The following is a 17,442-nucleotide window of genomic DNA, read 5'->3' on the forward strand; positions in this document are numbered from 1 at the left end:
ATGTAGAGCTTGCCGCGACGACTCTTGGTCATCCGGCCCACAGCGTATCCCTTGATCCCTTCGAAGTTGCCCTGTAAGAACTTGAAATCATCATGCGCTGGCCCCACGGTGGGCGCCAACTGTCGTGGAGTTGTCACGGCAGATGTCCTAGCAAAAGGACTTAGTCGTGGAGCCATCGCAACTAGGTTAGCTTAAAGGGGTTAAACGGGACAAAGGACACAAGGATTTTATACTGGTTCGGCCCCTTGCGGTGAAGGTAAAGGCCTAATCCAGTTTGAGGTGGTAGTGCTTGGGTTTCGATTACCAGGGAGCGAATACGCTTGACCTAGCTTTCGATCTCTTGTTTCTTGCCCTAAGTCGCCGCCGGGTCATCCCTTTATATACACAGGTTGACGCCCGGCGGCTCACGGAATCCTGACCGGCTCATAAACAACGTGTCCGGCTCGGTGACTAACCGTACACGCCTTATAATACAAGTCATACATATATGGTGGTTTACATTTATTAGACCTTAAGTCGCCTTTGGGCTTCGAGCCCTCAATGAGTCTGCGTAGTGAACCGCCCTCTTCAGCGCATCTTCATGGGCTTTGTTTTGATAAACCGTCATGAGCATAACTCGGCCCCTCCTGGACGGGTTACACTCAATAGTTATATTCCCAACAAGCTAGCTAGCTCAGCTACGGCGACGAACGCTGGGTGCGCTTTGTGCGAGCCGTCCTGGACGTCAGCGGCTTCGTATTTGGCCGCTTCTTGTGCTGTCCGCCGGCTTCGTAGGAGCGAGCTAGCTGACCGTGGACATGAGCGAGAAGAAGAAAAAGACGTGGGGAAGATATAAGCGAATAGTCGGTTTTACAGTTTAAGTTTGAATGGTCTGTTTGGCCACAACTCAAACCGATGCTTAAAACATGTTTTCCGTGAACTGAAACCCGTATTTTCAATTCTATGGTTTTAATGGGCCTGCAAGAGATGCTCTTATTCTTTTCTATTCGTATGGAGAGAATACATCTACATTAAGGTTCCTTTCTGCCCGATTTAAGAATCTCTGTAGCTTGGTCATGCATGACTCAGCCGAACCTGCATTTTCTCGGTGTTCCTTGTGCTATTCTTTTTTCCTCGAAGAGGAATCTAGCGAACGGCAATAGAATAATCAGTGCAGTTTTCGTGTCGAATGATCAGGGGAGTAAATTCAGTCAGCTGACCCGGCTAACTCAAGCGTGACTGTACGCAGAGTGCAATTATTTTTGTCCCATCAGGGTGATATGTTTGACCAAATGAAACAGCCGCTTTCAGCGTCATTGAACCGTTGATCTCTGATACTTATTATTTACCCGTATCGAGGAAGAAATCGTCCGTTACATTTGACCTCTTGATCTGTTCCCCTAGCAAGGCTCGTTCCTGTTCCAATTTACATAACCACAGTCTTACTAAGTGAGTACTAAGGAGTAGTACGTAAGACGTTAAAAGCAGCTTCAAACACAGATGCCCTTTTTTTTACCGGTATCAACAATCAAGTCACACGATGAAGCAGACACGAGCAGCAGGGGCCACGGGGGCTATGATGCCAGGAACTGACAGCCGCCTATGAACGAACGAGCTAGCTAGCCGGGCCCAGCAGCACAAAACGCCACACAATGTCGAAACTCCGCACTTGGCACGTACTACGTCAGAGGGACACTTTTTCCTGTGGCGAGCGTGAAGCTCCAGCGATTACTGTACAAGTGACAGCACCTCCAATATGGACGAGGTAACAGTGAAAAACAAAAGAAGGGAAGAGAACGCCACGCCCAAGATCGATAGTACAGCGTGCTGTGCCCACCGGACTTCGTCGCGGCCGAAAACGACGGCGGTGCGAGTGGCTACAAAATACGTATCCGTCAAGCTCGGCGATGAGTATGATACCACCACCACCGATGTCTCTGTCGTCTCGTACCAAAAAATATTACGGGAGCAGAAGAATTCGTACAGTATCCTTCCAGAAATAAATTAAGGAGCCGTTTATTGATTAGTTGAGTGAAGTAAGCGAGAGAGAAAATTGAACAAGCAATTCATCATATAGTTAGGTTTAATATCCTCAAATAATTGAGGTCATTAACATGGAAGCCTAACCCAACTAATTATTGTAGGTGTGTGATGACTCGGAGCTGTCACGGATTATTCAGTTTTTAATGTTGGGAGAACGGGTGCTTCCGGTTGCTACTGTTTAATGTTAGGGAGTTGATCGTGAGTGGTTCTTTTTCTATACGAGAGGTACAACCCATCGTATTGGGTGTCGAAGAAAGCGACCCCTGACAACACCATACTATACGTATGATTATTGAGCGCTCAATATATACTGCCTACGTTTTAAAATAAGTGTCTCGGTTTTAATAGTACAACTTTAGTATAAAATTATACTACAAAAGTTGAAATACTTAAGGCCACAAGCAGCCGCCTCCTCCTCCTCCAAGAAAGAAAGTTAGGATTCGTGTTTCCCGCCGGCGCCAGCACAGGTCTGCCTCATCTCCGGTGGCCCAAGGGCCATGGAGGCGCGGTGGATCCTGGCAAGGGCCGGCGGGAGGGCTCCGTTTTTACTCGTTTTTTCAATCTTTCTAGGGTTTGTGTCCTGTTCAGGAAGGCGAGACGGCGGTGGCTCCCTGAAGATGGAATAAAGGTCTCCCCGTCTAGCCCCCGTTCCGATGGTGCGTCTAGCATCGTTGGTACGCGTGTGGAGGTGTGTCTCCGGTAGATCTATCTTTGGTGTATTTACTCGGATCTCGTTGTTGTTCGTGGTGTGTCTTCGGTTTGGATTCTTCCGATATATGTTATTTTTCATCGGCGGCGGTTGCTGTTCTGGGGTGCTGGTCCTATGGGGTCTTAGCACGACGACTTCCCGACTGTCTACTACAACAAGTTGTGCCCGACTCCGGCGATGGAGGGGCAATGACGGCGGCGCGCCTTCGGCTCGCTTCAGTGCTTGTAGTCGTCGCTAGGTTGTCTACGGATCTGGATGTATTTTTTTTCTGGTGTTCGTTGTACTGCCATGATTAAAGATGAATAGATTGGAAGTTTTCCCGCAAAAAAAAGTTGAAATACTTGCTTTGAGGCGGAGGGAGTATTTAGAAAGGTGACGTTTGACAGAAAGAACCATGGTTTTTACATATATTTGTTGATGTCCTCCATTTATTTTTTATTGAGACATGTTTAATCCTCGAACTTTATGTACAATGCGTAGTAGAAATATTTAACTTGTCTTGCTACTAAGAATTAGTAGCCACATGGGGAGGCATTGTGAAGGAAAGGTCAAAAAAAAAGATCATGTCCAGAAACGATGGTTGTTGTTCAATTGTATCTTCATTAAGGCTTTTTGAGTTTGGATGTCGACCATATACTCAATTGACCAATTGTCAGGCCTACTTAAAAACGAAATTCGGTGCTGGAATGGAGTTTCCAAAAAGTATTGTTTGGTCCTTTATGGAATTAAGAATCAGACAACACATTTGTTTGATATTGGAGTATAGGTAATGAATTCAAAGAGCCCTTTCCAATATCAAACACCGAGGATGCTATTCGACATGCTTAATGTACCCATCGCCGGGCATCCTTCCATAGGCGGCTGCGAACGCCGTCACCAAGGATACCGAGGGTCCACTTTTCCTCAAGTTTGCCATCTCCATGACCGCCTCTTTCTAAACTCTTGGCACTCCCTCTTCATCCTCATCTTTGCGGATATTTTTGGGCTGGGGCATGTCTTTCTTGGTCGTGTGCAGGCATTAAGGAGCTCCTATCGAGACCGATAATTCTTGATCACCAGCACATAGGTCTCTATATCAGGGCAATCCTTTTTGGACGCCGACGCGGAGGTACTCAGGTCATGGTGGTCCTTCTTGGACGCCTACATGACGAAAACGATGGAGGAGCTCACATATTGGGGTCGGTTCCACCTTAACGAAGAAGACGCGGACCTTCTTCCTCAACTCCGGCCACTACTGGATCTTCAACTCCGGTAGCGTCCACTTGCTTCCTCTACTATGGCTGATATATCTTTTGTCTCCAATTCTGGGATTCCAAAAGGCAATCAAACAATATTTCAAATTTAAGTTGGCACCGATACAAATTATGAGTTTACTCGCCATCCAAACAACAAAACTACCAATTTCATTTATCCTAGTTGATTTTATATCGACCCTCCATTTAATTCCCCAAGCCCAACATCTACATCTAAACATAAATCTTGTTTTTCTCCAAGATTTTTCCCCAATGGCAATAGTTTTGTTAAATCCCAGTCACCAGATGCGTAATCCGAAGCTGAAGTTACTTCATGTGTGTTGTTGGCAGATCAAACATATCTCACGCTTTTAATGAAGAGTATAAGCAAAATATCTCGTGTTAAAAGCAACTTCAAAATATCTCATTTTTTTCAAAGCTCAAAACTGCTATCATTAATCGGTGGAAAATAATTGTTTACAATCATTTTCCAAGAAAGATCTCAGGTCATCTGGGATGTCAAAATCCATGAGCTAGTACTCTCCCTTTTTGGCAACGCAACTTCTTCATGGGCCAAGATGTTGCATTCCCTACTAATAACCTTAATTAATTGGTCCAGCGGAAAATATCTCATGTTTCTAACTTAGAGTATACACAAATATCTCATGTTTCTTACCAAGAGTATATGCAAAATATCCGAAGTTAGAAGCAACAATGCAATTTGATCGCCTATCTATTGAGTTGCTGTTGTTCACTAGTCATCACTCGGTACTCCGCACCTATCTTCCGGTAACGCTGGATATTCTGATTGAATCATGCATCAAATGCTTTTTCACACACGTTATCCCCCAAGTTGCATGGCATGCTGAAAAGAGGAACACGCCATCAATGACATGTTGCACACGATACATCATCCTAGACGAAGACTACAAAATATGTGGAGAACAATAGGCAGGCCTCACACATCACAAATGTGCCTGTTTCTCTTGAGTAAACCGGGGCTCTCATAGCAATTTGCGAGTCCCTCATGGTTTCAAACCGAGTACGTAGGATTGTCGTCAAATCAGGCAGCCGCACTTACTGCGCCCCTGTTTCTCCATGGACCGGTCCAATTTACTTTATATTAGAATTGGAGAGGAGAGATCCATGGAGCCAAGCAACTGCACAAGCTTGAAACCGGAATCCCTTGAATAATAGGATGTGACATGTACAGATTTACTCAAGAAGATCAATGGGATTGTCACCGACACAGAGCGGCTTAGATCGGAGATATCCTTCTTGGACGCAGACATGGAGGTGCTTAGACCGTGAAGATCTTTCTTGGAAGTGTACGCGATGACAATTCACACCTCATTGCAGGAGATGCCAACCTTGCTCCTCAACTTCGCAACCACTGCATCCTCAACTCTGGTCGCGACCACCTCTTTATCCCACTCTCGTGAGTCTTATGCCTCCAATTTTGGGATTCCAAAACAAGGCAACCAAACAACATTTGGAAATTACTTTGGCTCTGATTCAAATTGCAAGTTACTCGCCATCCAGACAACAAAACTTGAGTTGTGGCCCGTTTCAATATCCCGGCTCATTTCCTATTGAACCTTGGTTTAATTCCTCGAGCCCAATATCTACATCCAAACATAAATTCTTGTTTTTTTAGATCTGTTTTATTTTCATGTTTTGCCTTCTATTGTCAACAATTTAGTTAAATCCCAGGCGCCAGATGCGTAACCCGAAACCAAATTTACTTTATGTTTCTCATGTTTTTAACGAAGAGTATATGCAATTAAACTATCTCATGCTATAAGCTACTCACAAATATCTCATGCTTCTAACCCAAGAATAGACGCAAAATATCTCATGTTAGAAGCCATGCAAACTAATGTGCTTTTGGCAGAGCCAAAATATCTTATGCTTTTAACAACGAGAGTATGCAAAATATCCCATGTTAGAAGCATCAATGCAATTTGATTGCCGATCTGTTGAGTTGTTGTTGTTCAGTACTAGTCACCACTCAGTACTCCGTACCTATCTTGTAGCAACGCTAGATATTCGGATGGAATCATGCATCAATTAATTGCTTTAGCACACACTTTATCCCCCAAGTTGCATGGCACGCTTAAAAGTGGCACCCGACATCAACGACACACTGCACGCAATACATCATCCTAGTCGACGAAGACTACAACATATGTGGAGAACGATGGGCAGGCCTCACAGATCACAAATGTGCTTTGTTTTTTTAGAGTAAACTAAGCTTCTCATCACAGTTTGCAGGCCCCTCGTGGTCTCAAGCCGAGTAGGAGGATTGTCGTCAAATCAGGCAGCCGCACCTACTGCGCCCCTGTTTCTCCATAGACCGCTTCAGCTTAGTTTATGTTAGTACGAGAGGAGAGATCCATGGAGCCAACACAGCCGCGGAACAACAAAACCGGAAGCCCAGAATGATTTTACTAATCCTTCGAATACTCGGACGTGACATGTTTACAAAGGTACTCCTCCTACTGGAGAAGATCAACGGGATGGTGGGAAAAAAGAAGTGGAGAAATGAATAAATATCGGACGGTTGGTCGACACAGCTGAGAGCTGACTCATGATTCTGCTCGTTGGAATACTGTAGGCGAGTAGTGCAGCCATGGACCACCTGCACGGCTCCACCACCACGCGCCCCGGTTTTGATTTGGCCGTTCGTTCAGCAACCTGATTAGCAAGCCAGCTTGCGGCTTTGCAACTTGGTCACTACTGTATGTGCCTAGGCCGTCTTCTAGAGGAAGGGTTTGTGCTAGTGGCGCGGTGGTAGTATGTGCTATGTGGGTCCAAAAGAAAAAAAGTCTTTTGCAGCTGGGGGGGATTTTCTCAAGGAAATAATATCTTGCATGCCACTTGTGTTCACCAGATGTGTGATTTGGCCCTAGGATTATGTGTTATTGTGTGCCAATGGAAGCACAATTATTATGGTTAACATGCAACGGTTAACGATGGGAGAAAGACCAAAATACCCTTGTTCGATGGTGCTTAGTCAATGATACTACATGGGTAGGTTAAGCACATGTGGGGAACATCTCGAACTTTGATTGCTGCCGTGAACGAATGACGCGAGTAAATTTCTTTTTATTCGCAAAAAAAAAAAATTGATGGCGAAGCGCAAAACTCATAACCATGTACTTTCGACATTACCGTTGTGCCACTCGAAATAGGAACATTACAATCATCCATGTTTTCAGAAATTCAAACACCAGCACTTTCGACAATATTTAGAGAAGGCACTTTAATTGTAATAAAACTATGAAACAATGCACCTGACACCTATACAGACCAGTCTTGTAAAAACTAGTTGACATTTTCTTGAACATGTTGCGAACCATTTTTATTGTTACAATGCTGAAAATGTCCCCTGACTAGCCAATCATACAAAAATAACAACGCCGTCCCATTTTTTTTCTGAGAAACGCCAAAAAAAAATTTGAAGGGCTGGGAAACGCCAACTTTATTGTTTATCTCGCCCAAGTACAAAGTCTGAAAGTTTAGCAAATAAACATCCAAGAAATGGGAAATACACCGGTAGAGCCTCACTCCACATCTTGAGTGCTAAACATAATTGTACCCGCCACAGAGGGCCAAAATGAAAAGTACGTCACCCTCCCTGATATAAGGGGGTCTCTCGCTTCTCTACGCTCCTCCCCCACTCCGTTCAGTCATTCCTAGCTGAAAAGAAAGAGAAGCACTACCATTTCTACAGAAGAAACTACTCCATCGATCTCCATGGAAATCTACGGTGACCTCGAGGCCGGCTGCCTCAGCCACTCCGTCTCTCCCATCAAGCCGGCGTCCCCGCCGAGGAAGGCCGGGCCGGGCCGCCTCTTCTGCGACCCCTGCGACGACGCCGGCGAGCTCCTCGGCCACCACCACTACCTGGACATCTGCTTCAGCTGCCGGAAGCTCCTCGCCGGGAACAAAGACATCTTCATGTACAGGTGAATACGCGCTACTACCCCAACAGGCTCTGATCTCTCCTTTTTGTCACCTCTGCCCAAGAATTGTCTCTGATGGTGGCTTGATTATTTTGTGTTGCAGAGGTGACACGCCCTTCTGTAGCGAGGAGTGCAGGCAGGAGCAGATCGAGATCGACGAGGCGAGGGAGAAGCGGTCGAATCAGACCGGGAGGGCGGAGGAGCAGCGGCAGAGGCAGCAGCAGAAGCAGAGCACCCCGAGGATCCCCGTCTGGGCGTGGTAGCAGCTTTCCGGCAACCAATCCGAACGTAGGATTTTCAGCAGCAGTTCGTGAACAAAAGCTCGATGATGGGTTGGGAAGCCTAGATCCAGTTGAGGGAAGCTTGGATCGCCGGTTCGACGGGACGACCACCACCTGCAGGCAGCAAACCTGCTGCATCTTTTATGCTGTCTCTGAACCGCAGGGATGGGTTCTCACCCTTTTGATCTCCGAAGATGGAGACTAAGAGTTAAATTTTGTGTGTGAATTATCGCTGGTTTTTTGTTCTTGTGTCGCGTAAGGTGTACCATAGCCTGCCTGTCGATATGAAAGAAAGTGAGAGGCATAACAAAAGCTCTCTCAGTTTTCAAATCAGTTCTGCTGTGTTCTTGCCTGTTGTTCCATGCTTCCACGGATGCTTCCGCTCATAACAGTGGACACAATATTAAGATTTAAAACTGAATTTATTCGTTTTGCCCCACGAACGCCATCGCCGTTCTCTACCGTACCATAGGAATTTAAGGCCGTTCCTGTTTAAAAAATAATAATCAAAACTACGGGAGGCCGTTGCCTGCTACTGTGTGCATAGAGCAGAGGCAGAGGACCAACCAACGGCCCTGTTGGTTCTTGGTGGAGCAGAGCGCGGGTAAACTCTGGAAAGTCCAGAGAGAAAACAAGTGGTGCCTTCCGTTTCTTACTGAAGAAATGATAGCCGTGAACGAGTTGTTAATTAGACGTTTGCTTCAACAAGAAAAAAAGCAAAGAAGCAATGTGCTCAACATGAGCAATAAAGTTCCACACATACATGAGTGAATGAAGTAATAAAGAAAATAAAGATCTTCTCTTTCGGCCACACATCGGGTGGTTTCATTCGCGAGGCCTGTTTCTCGGAAACTTACATGAGGCAACGGCTAGCAACAAAAAAAAAAAGGACTGGCGCATTTTACTTCACCATTTTTCTCCCCACGAAAGCTGCCTGGCTAGTGGATCTCGGCCGGAGTACACCTTACGTGCAAGGCCCACCCGTCAGCTGCCGTCGTATTATTAAGAAAAAACAAAAGGCTCGTACGTGTAACATGTACCAATACGGTTGGTTATACGGCAATACCGCCGACGGTTCTAGAGCGACCTGCCTGACCTCATACCCTGCGCACATCGCCGTGAACATACGCTAAACTACAAACCATGCTGGCCCTAGTACGGTAGTACCCGACCTTTTTGATTAAAATTAAAAACGTAGCAACAACAAATCTATCTCATCCAGCAAGCCCGTAGATTTCACCATGCCTGCAGTACTGCACTGCATGTGCAGCGGAGAATCGTTCAGGCAAATCTAGGCCTTAAACAAGCTTATTCAAGGCTTCAGTAGTGGGAAAGCTCTCGGATTCCCTCGCCACGTTACGGCCACCTACGGACGGGCGGAGCCCATGCGCGCACGAGACGTCGTCGGGTCGTTTTGCCTTCGGCCGGGAGGAACCAGCTCGCGAAAGGCATCTCGGGTGCCGGTGGTTCGGGGGGCACCGGCCGGAGCCCCGCACGTGGCCGGATCGCGCCCATGCGCACGCCGTGGTGCTCTGCGCCAGCCAGCGCCGCCCCCCGACGACCTCCCGCCTGCCATGCCCCCTCCGCTCGCTACACGCAGCGAACGGATCGAAGCTCCGTCTAGTCGCCGCCATGTGACGCTCCACGAGGAAAACATGGAAGGTAAAGGAGGCCATGCATGCGGGCGCGTGGCTGTCCAAAATCAAGCTCCCCAACAACTGAACAATGGAGCACATCCGGCAGCTTGTCACGCTTTAGCCGAGCGCCATCCCTCTCGCCGTGGACGCCGAGGACACCATCACCTGGAAGCATACTGCCAGCGGAATCTACTCGGCCACATCCGCGTACAGTGCGCAACTCCTTGGGCTGGTCAGCTCGCCCATGGGCTTCGCCGTTTGGAAATCATGCCGGGAGAGTAGTGGCTTTGTAATATTTTCTTTCGCTTTTCTTGTAAAAGCAACTCTAAACTCCTTCTTAATTAATGGATGAGGCAAAGCTTTTGCCTCCGTTTCGAAAAGAAAAGAAAAGTTCCATGGCCGTTCTAGCAGTTGTTGGATACGGTGAAGGAGATTCTATCACGGCGTGTCACTGTGGCACCGGTTATTGTCTCGGCGTTGGTTGCCGTGAACGAGATGCTACGGCGTGTCACTGTGGCACCGGTTGATGTCCCGGCCTTGGACTGGCCTGGAGTGTTGTTTTCTCGGAGGAGGAGGAGGGCGACGACGGCGAAGACGAGAGATTTGAACGGTAAACCGGGGGCTTGCTTACAATGGTTTTAATGGCGGGCCGCTTTCGACGACGACGGGCGCTCTTGTCGTGCTCTGACCTAAAAGGACGCCTGCGAAGGCGACAAGAGCTGTGCTCTTTTTTCTCCCCCACGGGGGCGGGAGGGATGTGCTCATTCCGCGCTGTCAAGACAACGACACCCCGGTGACATATGTACACGGGTTTGCATAATTTACCTGCAACTTGGCAGAAAACAAAACCAATACTGTGTGGGAGGTGCTGTCATTCATTTCCCTGCTGTCATTTTGCATCTGAATTGGTCCAAGCAAGAACGTATTCAGTCTAGTGCAGTGCGTCAATGGGTGCAGACTATTTCAGCACATGTCCGCTGGGTACGGTGGTAAAGACATGGGTGGATCACGTTTATCAAACCCAAGTAATTTAAGCATCTTCGAGCATCTTCAATAGGTAATGTAAATTTGGAGATGTAAAAGCGGATGTTGTTCATCACAATTTTTTTTTTTTACATCTACAAAAAGTCTCTACTCCAACCGATGATGTATATTTGGTGATGTAAAACTCCAACTCGAGCTGATGACGGCTGCGATGCAGCCGCTATACAATAGCAGTTCCGCGCGCCATTTGAAATAAAAGCACCCCAAATTAAAATTTAAAATTTCATCTATCCACAATATCAAATTATTACATAATTCATCAAATCCACAACATGAAACACAAATGCAACAAAGTTCTGACATAACACAACAAACAAAGCATGAAACTAGGCGGTTCTTTCGCCATGCCATTTCCAGTATTCCTTCATCAAGTCTTTTTGAAGTTCATCATATGTATCGGAATCTCTAATTTCATTGAACACCTTCATGAAATGTCTGGTTCGCTTCTCCTTTCTCACCGGTATAACATGTACGCCCATGAGATCATCGAAGGTGCAATCCAAATCATGTCCACGCTCATTCTCAATGATCATGTTATGCATCATCACGCAAGCTGTCATTGTACCAAAGGTTGTTTTTATCCCAGAATCTAGACGGTCCTCGCACAATAGCAAATTGGGATCGCAAAATCCCAAATGCCCTCTTAAAATCTTTCCCTATCCGCCGCTTGAGCATTGTGAAAGTAGAGTTTTTTCTTACCTTGGAGGGTTTGGATTGGCTTGACAAACGTACTCCACCTCGGATAGATCCCATCTGCAAGGTAGTATCCATAGTTGTATGTGCGGCCATTTGCCTCGAAGGTCACCGGTGGAGCTTCTCCATTGGCTAACTTGGCAAAAAGAGGTGACCAGCTGAGCACATTGATGTCGTTCCAAGATCGAGACATCCCAAAATATGAATGCCAAATCCATATTTCTTGATCGGCAACGGCCTCAAGAATGATGGTGGCATCATTTCAAGCGTCCCTTAAATTGTCCATGCCATGCTTTAGGACAATTCTTTCACTTCGAGTGCATCCAATCGATGGATCCAACCATACCTGAAATCAAAACCCATGGGTTTTGTTCATGTTCAAAAGCTTCTGAGTGTTTAGAGCATTGGGTGATCTGTGGACCAAACACTTCTACCGTAGTCTTTGCAAGTTGTTTGACATAAAAGGTAGAAGTGCTCTTTGTCATCGCCAAATTGTCATCAATGTAGTCTGCCGGAACACCATAGACAGGGCCGTCCCTTTAAAATCCGGGGCCCGGTGCGAAATCAATATTAGGGCCTATATTTTGAAAATATAAATTAAAATATTTAGTATAAATTATTGCGAATTCAAATTTTATCATAAAAAATACACCTTGCCAAAATGAAAATATAAAGAAATATCAGAAAGAACAGAAATTATCAGAGTAGCTAGAAACTAGGGGTGAAAGGTTGATGAACATAAACGGCAGCACAGGGATCGGATCGTGAAGGGTTTTAGACATTGTCCATGGATTTTATGTATGTCCTCATTTATTTTAGCTCTTAAAAGCTCATTAATACCAAATCCCTTGACCAGTAATAATCCCCCCACCGCCGCCGCTAGTCATCCAGTCCGCCTCCTCCTCCTCGCCGCTGCCACCGGCCGCCTCCGGCCGGCCAGCCGGTGGCGGCGGGACCTACAGGCCATCTCCTCCTCTACTCTTTCTCTGCTCCCTTGTGATCGATCTCAGCGATGAGCACTGCTGCAGTCTCCCATAACAAGGTTCTGATGGATCTTGGGGTGGCTTTGACGAGATGCGTTCACTGCCTTGGCTCCCAGCAATAAGGTCTACACCCATGGTCACTGCCCACGCAACTATGCCCGGATGCCACGCCATGAGGTCCGCGCTAATGGTGGTAGATCTCGTGGCGGTGGCCGACTCTTGTGCAGCGGCTAGGCACGTGTATGCAGACATTGCGCCGCCGGCGTGTTCTGCTCCTCGCGCCAAAGTGGCCTTGGCCAGTTGTGCACGGTCTGGATCTTCGGCCTACAGCGTCGGCCTCGGCCTCGCTGGGGTTGTGATGCTACCGAAAGGTCTTCATGAGGGTTCCTCCCTTCAGATCTGGTGGTTGAGTTTGGTGGCGAGATGCAAACTATGGACATCAGCTTGACGCAGAGGGATGGTTGTGCAGCGGCGGCGGTCCACATCGCATGTAGCTGTTTGGATTGCGAAAAAGTGGTGGCGACAACACATGTGTGGCATTCATGGTGGTGCTATTTAAGCACCCGGTCTCGAGCTCCGGGGTGAAAAGCTAGGTCCAACCTGAGTTGGTTATACCTGGCAATGGCGATGTTTTTACGTCGTTACCTTGTTGAAGGCATTGCTCGGATATGCTTGGACTGGTTCTTCAGGATGAAAATCTAGATTCTGGCCTTGAATGGTTGGATCCAGCGACGGCGGCGCTTAAGCATCACTCCCTTCCTGAAGGCGTTGCTTTTGAAGAACCTCATCGTCCATGTGGTGTCATGAGGTAGTTGGTGCGAATATGGTCATTTGTTGTAGTTTGCTGATTCGCGGATCTGATCACTTTCTCTTTTTCTTTTCTTTGCCTACGCATAGCTTTGGTCTTGTATGACTTTGCTATTTGCTGGCATGTTTTTGGTGTGTGTGTAGTGTTGGTTGTGTGTATCCTAACTATGTAGAGGCCGGGTGTGTACTCATTGTGTTTGTATCCTCTTGATGCTTCATTTTGAGTCAATAAAATCCATCCTTTATCGGAAAAAATCCCTTGACCAGTAATACTAATCTCTGGTTTTGGGCCCCCTGGAATTTGGAGGCCCTGTGCAACCGCTCCGAATGCATATGCCAACATACGGGCCTGACCATAGGCCATCATGCGTAAAGAGGCAGTGACCTTCTGCTCGGTGCTATGTCTAAGCAAACCGGCACAATTCCTCCTCTGCTGAAAGGATCGATCATGCTGATTCACGGAATTGCAAATGTGGAAGAACAAATCTTTGCACATCCTAAATTGGGGATGAAAGTACCTCTCTGGAAAAATGGGTGATGTACCAAAATAGTTACGCACAAAAGTCTCGTGCGCGTGAAACCTTTATCTCTGCATAAACTCATGACAAAACACGGAACCGTCGTGCTTCAGTTTCTTCCTCTTGTGCATCGCTACTAGCATAGCAATGTCCGCTTCTTCGGTCAAATCAAATTCCTCATCCGACAAGGAATCGTCCACGAAAGAGGAGTCACGCGAGCTCATCTACAATACAAAAATCACCGTCACGCTGCATCTTCAAGCCCGATAAAAAAACTCCTAATTTGCACCTTTTTTTACCTTGGGGGAATTTGCTCGAACACGTTGCGTGCGGGGTGGAAAAAATCGTCCGGCGGCAGTTTGGAGAGTTGATGGGCGGCACGAAGCCCGTATGGGGTGGCCGACGGCTGCAGACGGCCTCTGGACGCCCGCGTGGCCGCTGGAGGACTCCGCTTGTGGGTTGCGGTGGTCGCGTGGCTACCCCTTTTAGCTCTGGCGGTGGGCAACGACTACCTAAAGGCGGCCGAGAGTTTCTACAACCATTATGGCCGCCGAAGCTCTGGCGAATATCCGAATCGGCCGCGCAGTCGTAGGCGGGGCACAATCAAATCGGCGACAACAGTGGCTACGGCGGCGTGGCTGGCGGCTAGGTCGGAGATGGACGGGTGGGTGCATTTCCGGGCAAAAATGTCGGCGGCAGAGGCGGGCGGGCATCGAACGGGCGGGCGGGTGGAACTTTCAGTTCGGTAGTTGGATGTTCGCGCGCGGTTGGCCGTTTTGCATCACGAGGGAGGTGGAGATGCAAATTTGCATCTCCAACTCTTTTATTTTACTTCACTTGGAGGAGGTGATGTATTTTTTTACATCTACATCATCTGTTGAAGCAGCGCTTTTAAGCCTCGGACATGAAAAAGCAGTTATTTATACATCTACATCATCTACTAGAGATGCTCTTATGCAATCTAAACGGGAAATGGTTGTTAGGACTTAGGAGTAAGAATGTTGTACCAATGGAAAAGTATTATCCGATTCATTTCTCCGCGCTTTACCATGCGCGAAGATCGATGTAGAGAGTGGTCCTTGGTATCTAAGAGCATCTACAAGCGCGATCACCAAAATCAGCCCCTCAAAAACCCGCGGATGCACCCGGACACTCCTAAAGTAACTTGATACGTCTCCAACGTATCTATAATTTTTTATTGTTCCATGCTATTATATTATCTGTTTTGGATGTTTAATGGGCTTTACTAAGAACTTTTATATTATTTTTGGGACTACCTATTAACCGAATGCCTAGTGAAAATTACTGTTTTTTTGCCTGTTTCAGTGTTTCGCAGAAAAGGAATACCAAACGGAGTCCAAATGGAATGAAACCTTCGGGAGAGTTAGTTTTGGAACAAACGTGATACAGAGGACTTGGAGTGGACGTCAAGAAAGAAGCGAGGAGGCCACGAGGCAGGGAGGCGCGCCCCCACCCTCGTGGGCCCCTCGCAGCTCCACCGACCTACTTCTTCCTCCTATGTATACCCATATACCCTGAAAACATCCAGGAGCACCACAAAACCCTATTTCCACCGCCGCAACCTTCTGTACCCGTGAGATCCCATCTTGGGCCCTTTTCCGACGCTCCGCCAAAGGGGGAATCGATCACGGAGGGCTTCTACATCAACACCATAGCCTCTCCGATGATGTGTGAGTAGTTTACCACAGACCTTCGGGTCCATAGTTATTAGCTAGATGACTTCTTCTCTCTCTTTGTATCTCAATACAAAGTTCTCCTCGATTCTCTTGGAGATCTATTCGATGTAACTCTTTTTGCGGTGTGTTTGTCGAGATCCGATGAATTGTGGGTTTATGATCAAGATTATCTATGAACAATATTTGAATATCCTCTGAATTCTTTTATGTATAATTTGTTATCTTTGCAAGTCTCTTCGAATTATCCGTTTGGTTTGGGCTACTAGATTGATCTTTCTTGCAATGGGAGAAGTGCTTAGCTTTGGGTTCAATCTTGCGTTGCTGGATCGCAGTGACAGAAAGGGAAACGACACGTATTGTATTGTTGCCATCGAGGATAAAAAGATGGGGTTTATATCATATTGCTTGAGTTTATCCCTCTACATCATGTCATCTTGCCTAATGCGTTACTCTGTTCTTATGAACTTAATACTTTAGATGCATGTTGGATAGCGGTCGATGTGTGGAGTAATAGTAGTACATGCAGAATCGTTTCGGTCTACTTGTCGCGGACGTGATGCCTATATACATGATCATGCCTAGATATTCTCATAATTATGTACTTTTCTATCAATTGCTCGACAGTAATTTGTTCACCCACCGTAATACTTATGCTATCTTGAGAGAAGCCACTAGTGAAACCTATGGCCCCCGGGTCTATTATCTCTATTAGATCTCACTTTTGCAAGTGGCCGTGAAGCGATTGACAACCCTTTATCGCGTTGGTTGCAAGGTTCTTATTTGTTTGTGTAGGTACGAGGCGACTTGCGTGTAGTCTCCTACTGGATGGATACCTTGGTTCTCAAAAACTGAGGGAAATACTTACGCTACTTTGCTGCATCACCCTTTCTTCTTCAAGGGAAAACCAACGCAAGCTCAAGAGGTAGCATAACTCACTCTGCATCCAAACACCTCATTTGTGAAATAATAAAACCATGCAAAGAAAACATACATAGATCAAGTATCCTCGACTACGCTACTCATTACCACCAGAAATGTCCACTATCTCAGCTACGGGCTCCAGGTACATGGGGGCAGACGCAACTACGGCTCCTCCTCTGCCTCCGCCTCCATCTCCGCTTCCAACTCGTTGAAGAGTGTGTCGCTCGTCGCCCGTTCTTGCCGGAGGAAGCGCCGGTTGGACTCCACGTACACCTCATCTTAGATGAACTCCAGGATGGTTGTCTGCTCCACGAACTCCGCCGCTTGGGTGACACAAACTCCGCCATGGCCTCCTCCATGGTGAAGCTCGCAACCATCGTCGGTTCCTACTCCGGCTCTGTCGTGTCCGCCTCATCCGGATCCGCCCTCTCCATGGGCTCCAGCTGTTGCTGCTCGTCCTCCTCCTCCGACCCCGACGAGTTCGGAGGCAGACCCGCTGCTATCCGGGCCGCACGGCTCGCCTGGATCTCCCCCTCGATCTGGAAGCTGCGCTCCAGCGTTAGCATAGCGTAAGTGGTCTTCTTCTGCCGGGCCACGTTGAATGGCGCGGGAAGAGGAAGGTGTAGACAAAGAGAAATATGCTCGGGCTGCTGGCACAGAAAATCAAAGAGCGAGGAAGAGGTTGTGGCTAGGGTTGAGGACGCCAACCGGATTAAATAGCCGGACTTTTGGCCTTGTGTTGCGAGTTTGAGCGGCGCCACGCGACGTTCACACCCCCACCGGCGGAGATGCCCGTCGGACTGCTTGGTTTCCGGGCGATTCCGTGTGGGACTCGGACATCAGTCCGACGTGACGGACGCGCTCGGTTGCGCGTGGGCCTCACCATTTTCGCCCCATATTTCGGATATATATGAGGGGTGCGGTCAGCCC

The 17,442-nt window shown here is 47.4% G+C and overlaps 1 protein-coding gene across 1 annotated transcript; it reads left to right on the forward strand.

Moving 5' to 3' along the window:
* The first annotated feature begins 7,643 nt into the window (after positions 1 to 7,643).
* LOC123050020 (FCS-Like Zinc finger 1) lies at positions 7,644 to 8,545 on the forward strand. Its single transcript, XM_044472868.1, has 2 exons — positions 7,644 to 7,934; positions 8,035 to 8,545. The coding sequence occupies exons 1-2, from the start codon at positions 7,723 to 7,725 to the stop codon at positions 8,192 to 8,194; spliced, it is 372 nt and encodes a 123-aa protein (XP_044328803.1). The 5' UTR covers positions 7,644 to 7,722; the 3' UTR covers positions 8,195 to 8,545.
* Positions 8,546 to 17,442: the final 8,897 nt, after the last annotated feature.

The sequence above is a fragment of the Triticum aestivum genome, chromosome 2D (genome assembly GCF_018294505.1).
Source record: "Triticum aestivum cultivar Chinese Spring chromosome 2D, IWGSC CS RefSeq v2.1, whole genome shotgun sequence".
Taxonomy (NCBI): Eukaryota; Viridiplantae; Streptophyta; class Magnoliopsida; order Poales; family Poaceae; genus Triticum; species Triticum aestivum.